General features: G+C 39.9%; 1 protein-coding gene across 3 annotated transcripts in view; it reads left to right on the top strand.

Annotated features, from left to right (window-relative positions):
- The window catches only part of HIVEP1 (human immunodeficiency virus type I enhancer binding protein 1), a 171,317-nt gene that overhangs the window by 140,951 nt on the left and 24,200 nt on the right, over positions 1-6,166 (top strand). For 2 of the 3 annotated variants that reach the window (XM_023757387.1, XM_006092941.3), the window contains exon 7: positions 2,446-2,547. The exons of the other annotated variant lie outside the window; for it this stretch is intronic. In XM_023757387.1, the coding sequence (XP_023613155.1) occupies positions 2,446-2,547 (102 nt within the window). The remainder of the gene's footprint in view (positions 1-2,445; positions 2,548-6,166) is intronic. 3 annotated transcript variants of the gene reach the window in all.

Genomic DNA, 6,166 nt, shown 5'->3' with positions numbered 1-6,166 from the left:
CCAGTTCAACTCTACTTATTGAACGTGTCTGGTTATTAAGCAAAAGTAATAGTGATGAAATGACATGCGCTATACATGTATATGCAAAGAGAACAAAATGCTACCAAGGGAATGATCTGCAGTGTTAGAAATTGATGCTTCTGGTGGTAACACTTAGAAATCTGACCTCCATCATTTGTGCTCTTAGTTTATTTATGAGTACATTCTCAAAATAATCTATTTGCTTTCACTATTCTGCTTTAAAGGTCAGTCAACAGGAACTATTCAGTGAGCTTGCATCTCTGTAGGAGCTAGTTTCATGTATATGATAGAAAGCTAGACTCTATTTGTAGCTATAGGAACCCAGAAACTTAATCTCTCATGCTTTCCAGAGGATTTAGATGAATGTTTATTAAATCTGTTGATAATTTTATCTATTAAATTAATGCACAAAGTTTATAGCATTGCTAGGGGATATTTGCATTTTAATATGCATATTTAAATGCAAATTGTTTTGTTTATTTTAAATTATTTAAGAAATTGATTAATAGTAATAGCTCAAGCTATGAGAAAATTTGCTTATTTAAAAACTTATATTCCCAAATATGCCTAGTTACAATTATACATTAACTTTTTAGAAAGGAAATAACCTTCTTTGGTTATCTATTTAAAGAATAAAAGCATTTGAAAGGAAATTATTAGTGGACATTGTATCTGGGTAATATTTTTATTGTACTAGAAAGTATTTTGACTTGTAAGTGGAAATTTCAGCCAATTAACCTGGCCAAACCATTTTTTTATAACTTTTTAATGTGAAAATTCTAAAGCATACAAAAAAGTAGAGATTTGTATGATAAACACTGATATGCCCATTGTTTAAAAATAATTACTGATATTTTGCCATATTTGCTTTATATTTTATTTTTAAATGTATTTAAAGTAAATGTCAGATGTGGCCAACCTATTTAAGCCATGTTATCTCTGGAATCATAGAGCTAGGCAGAGTTTGATGAATCCTAGATATTATCTAGCCTGTGCACCCTCTTACCTGAACCCTCATGCACTAAGCTATGGGATGTGGTGCATACTATCTAATGCAACAATTGGCTTGAACAAGTGTGACCAGTTCCATAGGCTTAGTGCAGTGATGGCGAACCTATGACACACGTGTCAGAGGTGACACGCCAACTCATTTTTTTGGTTGATTTTTCTTTGTTAAATGGCATTTAAATATACAAAGTAAATATCAAAAATATAAGTCTTTGTTTTACTATGGTTGCAAATATCAAAAAATTTCTATATGTGACACGGCACCAGAGTTAAGTTAGGGTTTTTCAAAATGCTGACATGCCGAGCTCAAAAGGTTCGCCATCACTGGCTTAGTGCATTCTTAGTGGAATCAAGGCTCTATAAATATAGCAATTTTGCAGGTCCTTCAACTATTGCAAGCCCAACCCCTAGACGGATGATTGAGACATTTTTAGGTTTTCTAAAAACTTATTCTCAAATCCTAATTTGCCCTGCTTACCAAACTCAGTATGTAGATTTTATTTTCTCAAAGGAGATGGTTTTCCCATTATGGCAGTTTTGTGTGTGTGTGTGTGTGTGTGTGTGGTCTTCTGCTTGGTATCCCCAGAGGAATCTGAGCTCTTCCCCTGCACTAATGATTGCCTCGGGCAAGATGCCCAGTGGTTCCCACTTACCCTGGTAATACTTACAGAGGTCCATACACCAGCTGCCCGAGGAAACACACCTTTAGAGATATTACTGTGAGACTTGTAGTCAATACGGTGAAGTGAACTTAATGCAGGGAGTTCTTTTCTTAGGTTCCAAACACTCAGAATTACTGTTTTTAATGTAATAACAACCAAATATAGTTTCTAATAGTCAAGCTCAAAATTGAAAAAGGCTCATTCCTAGGTACCAAAAATAAAAAAGAAATTCCAAGATAGCATGTTGAACAGATGCTTTAAAACAAAAAAAAAAGCCATCAAAGCCAGATATATGCCTACAGCATTCGAGTTTTAATGCTGGTGCTGAAGTGTCGTTCAAGGCCTCTGAAATAAGCCTGGCTTCCCTGTGCAGTGACTGTGGACCTATGTGGGGGGAAAGCTACCTGCTGAAAAGCAAAACCCTATACCTATGCCAAAACAAAACAAAACCCAGCCAGAATTAGTGGTATGAAACCATTTAGGTCCCAGGCAGAAGCAATTGGAAAATTAACCCAAAGAAGACATTATTCAAAGTAGAAGAGTCAGATTTGAAAAAGAGAAACTATTACTAATAAATAACCAGGTTTCTACAACATATAGACACCAATATTTTCTTTTTCCAAACTTTAGTCATTGGAATTGTATGACCACAACCTGTACTTTCACTTGAAATAGGAATGGAATTTGCCAGTGTTGACAAATGCAATAGCAAAATAATACTATGTAAGCTTAGTAAACATTCTTTTCCCTTAAGGAAATCTGACAAAACACATGAAGTCCAAGACACATAGCAAGAAATGTGTGGATTTAGGCGTCTCAGTAGGTTTAATAGATGAACAAGATACAGAAGAATCAGGTAAGGCTTTATTCCATATTTTTCATAAATGCTATTTATAATGTACTATTTTTTTGCATTCATATTCTTCTTCCCATTCCCATTGATACTGCTTAGTTTCTATTTTCATTATATTATGCGATAGAATCCTCAGTTTGCTCATCTCTAATTTGTCTTCCTTCTTCTCCATCTTCCCCACTGATGTCCAATTAATCTTCCTGAAGCATGTGTCTGATCATACTACTCCTCTGCCTCAAGTCTTTCTTAGTTTTTATTTGCCTACCAGATAAAGTATGAGCCACTTGACTTTATAGCCTCTACCCTTCTTTCTCCTTTCTGTCTTTTACCTACGCTAATGCTTGGATTTCCTGCTTACCTGACATTGATTCAGCTCTCTACTATACAGCCCTCCCTGCACCCTGCCCCTCACTCCCCACACAAACTTGGCTCCAGTCTGCATTGGTCGAAGTCTTCCTTTCCTTCAAGATCTGCTCATACCACTGCTGTCACGAAGCCTTCTCTGATTTTCCCTTCCCACACTACTTTTGGGGGAAGCAATTTTTCCCTTCTCTGAACTCCTAAAATATTTTAGTTTTCCTCCTGAAAGTACTGAATCCTTTTCTGCCTTATTTTGTGATGATTGACATGCTTACCTTACCTCCCCCCTGAAACTGTTGAGCATACATGAGCAGAATCGATGACCGAATAATCTTTGCTTCACCCACAGCCATTAGCAGAGTGCCTGGCTCCTAGTAGCTGCTCCACAAATATTTGTGGAATAAAACATTTGCTTGCTCCCCAAAGTGTTTTCTATTTTGGAAAACTTAACCAATTGTTTTCTTAACAATGTTAACTCAACAAATGAAAGTATTTATCTTTAATCAACTTTGAAGCAAAGTAAACCTGATTGTCCGTTCTGACCAATCAGAGAATAGAATTATCCTTTCCTACCACATTTTTAAACCCAAGCAATTAACAAAAGAAAAAAGTTGTCCTACTGCTTTTTTGAAAAATGTCCTAAACATTTACCTGCTTGCTTGTTTTATTTAATGAACATTAGTTTGATATAGATAAATTTTCCAAAGAAAAAAATGGTGAGGACATCATTGAAAATACAGGTAACAAACCAAATGCATCTGATTCCACTTGACAACCAGTAACACACTGAATGAATCAGTCTGAATTTATTTCTAAATATGCTAGAAAAGGGACTCACATCTTAAGTGGTACAGTTGAAATGATGTAATATGGAAGCACTGGAAAGGACTGCCTTTAACTCTTTTTTGGAGAATAAACTGATGTATTCTTAAAAGAAGAAAAGGATAATCATAACAAATTTAGGACAATATGGAGCTTTTTAGGATTTATGTACAATTTGATGCTTTGATACATATTGAGGATGGCAAAGTTAGGATTTAAAAATACATACCCAATTAACATGTGTAACTTTTTTGTCCGAGGAACATATTTATTAAAAACTGATTTTTCCCCAGCTTTATTGAAATATAACTGACATAAATCCCTGTATAAGGTTAGGATTTGCAGCACAGTTGCATAACTTAAATACATATTGTGAAATGGTCACCACAGTAAGTTTATTTATAATTCATCATCTCTTGTAGATATAACAAAAAGAGAAAGCAAATAGCTCTCTTAACAACTTTCATATATACCATACAGCACTATTAACTATAGTTATCATGTTGTACTTCTAGTACTTCTATTATAATTGGAACTTTGTACCTTTTGACCACCTTTTCTCTAATTCCTTCTCCCCTTACCTCCTGCCTCTGGTAACCACAAACCTGATCTCTTTTTATATGGTTTTTTTAATTTTTTATTTGGGGGTTTTGATTCCACATATAAAAGCTAATTTTCTAATTTTTTAATTGCTGGGAATTTAATTATGTGTCAGTGTCTTTGTTTAATTCTATGTCAGTGTCTCTATTATGCTGAGCATTTCAGAAGTAAAAAGCTAGGAAAAAATGCGTAACATTTTCAGCAAGTGTCTTTATTGCCCACAGAAGAGAAAAGGCATAGAGGTTGCAATATGAAATACTAATACCTGAACATATGTAAATGTGAAAGTTATTATTATTATTATATATACTCCTATATGTTTTACTTCTTCAAGAAGAGGGGTCTTATAAAAAACTAGAGGCCCAGTGCACAGATTTGCACCCTCTTGCAATCCAGGACCCTTAGGGGGATGTCGGACTGCGGTTTCAACCCAATCCCCGCAGGCCAGTCCAAGGGACCCCACTGATGCACAAATCCGTGCACCAGGCCTCTAGTATGCATATAAGATCTTTGGTTAATCTCTTTCCGCCCTTCCCTTTGAGATTCATCAGTTTGTTCCATGTTTCCATGCCTGTGTGTTGAGCGTCTGCCCCCTGGTGGTCAGTGCACATCATAGCTACTGGTAAAATGGTCGGATGGTTGGACAGTCGCTTAGGCATATATATATAGACAAACTAGTGGCCAGGTGCCCAGATTCATGCACATTGAAAGGAAATCAGGAGCCTGCGCCTATGTACCCGGGGAGTTTCTATGTCTTGGTGAGCCGCCGGGAAGTCGCTTGGGGAGTCCCCGCAGCTTCCTGAAAAAATATTTCCAAAAGTCCCTTCTGCAGCCAGAGTCGCACCTTGCCGGCCAGGAGGTCCCCGGTGGACGCCTTGGGCCGTGCTGGACGCTTTCCACCACTCAGAGCCGGATAAGAGATGCTCTCAGGTGAACAATACAAAGTTGGGGATTTTGGGGGTTGGGGTGCTCTGTTGCCTACGCCCCCAACTTTCAGGTCCATCTCTTTTTTACTTTTACCCAGATTGTCAGTAGCCACCTTGTGGCCACTATTATATTGCTGCATTCCTCTGTAGCTCCGGGGCAATCGGTAAGAGATGAGATTTGATCTCAATGCCCGATGGCAGAGTTCTAGGAGCTCGGTGGCAATATCAGGCTCGTCCTGGTTACTCCAAGTGCCCATGCTTCAACCGTTCTCCAGAGATTGTAACTACAGGCTTATGGGGTACGAGGGCTGTAGCAGTGCACTAAGCAGCAGGTGGCCGGGGAGGAGCACAAGCCGGGACTGGGAGCAGCGCTGCTCCCACTCACCCCGGCCCCACTGCACCTGCCGCCACCGATGCTCGGCTCCCACCTCTGCAGCTGCACTCGCCACCCATGAGCTTGGCTTCTGGTTGAGCGGTGCTCCCCCTGTGGGAGCACACTGACCACCAGGGGGCAGCTCCTGAGTTGAGCGTCTGCTCCCTGGGCGTCATTGCTTGTCATAGTGACTGATCCACCGGTCGTTTGGTTGTAACAGTTACTTAGGCTTTTATATATATACTAGAGGCCCGGTGCACAAAAATTTGTGCACTCGGGGGGTGGGGAGGGGGGTCCCCAAGCTCGGCCTGTGCCCTCTCGCAGTCTGGGACCCCTTGGGAGATAACGAACTGCTGGCTTAGGCCTGCTCCCGGGTGGCAGAGGGCAGGCCCAATCCCTAGGTACAGCCCCTGGTCGGGCTCAGAGCAAGGCCGATTGGGGAGTTGGGGCGCCGCCCCCTGTCATGCACAGAGCCGGGCGGATCGGGAGGTTGCGATGCCACCCTCAGTCACGCTCAGGTAGGGCCGATTGGGGGGTTGGG

Source organism: Myotis lucifugus, unplaced genomic scaffold, assembly GCF_000147115.1.
Source record: "Myotis lucifugus unplaced genomic scaffold, Myoluc2.0 scaffold_107, whole genome shotgun sequence".
Classification (NCBI taxonomy): Eukaryota; Metazoa; Chordata; class Mammalia; order Chiroptera; family Vespertilionidae; genus Myotis; species Myotis lucifugus.
Note: the sequence above shows the minus strand (reverse complement) of the source record. Positions and strands in the feature narration are given on the sequence as shown.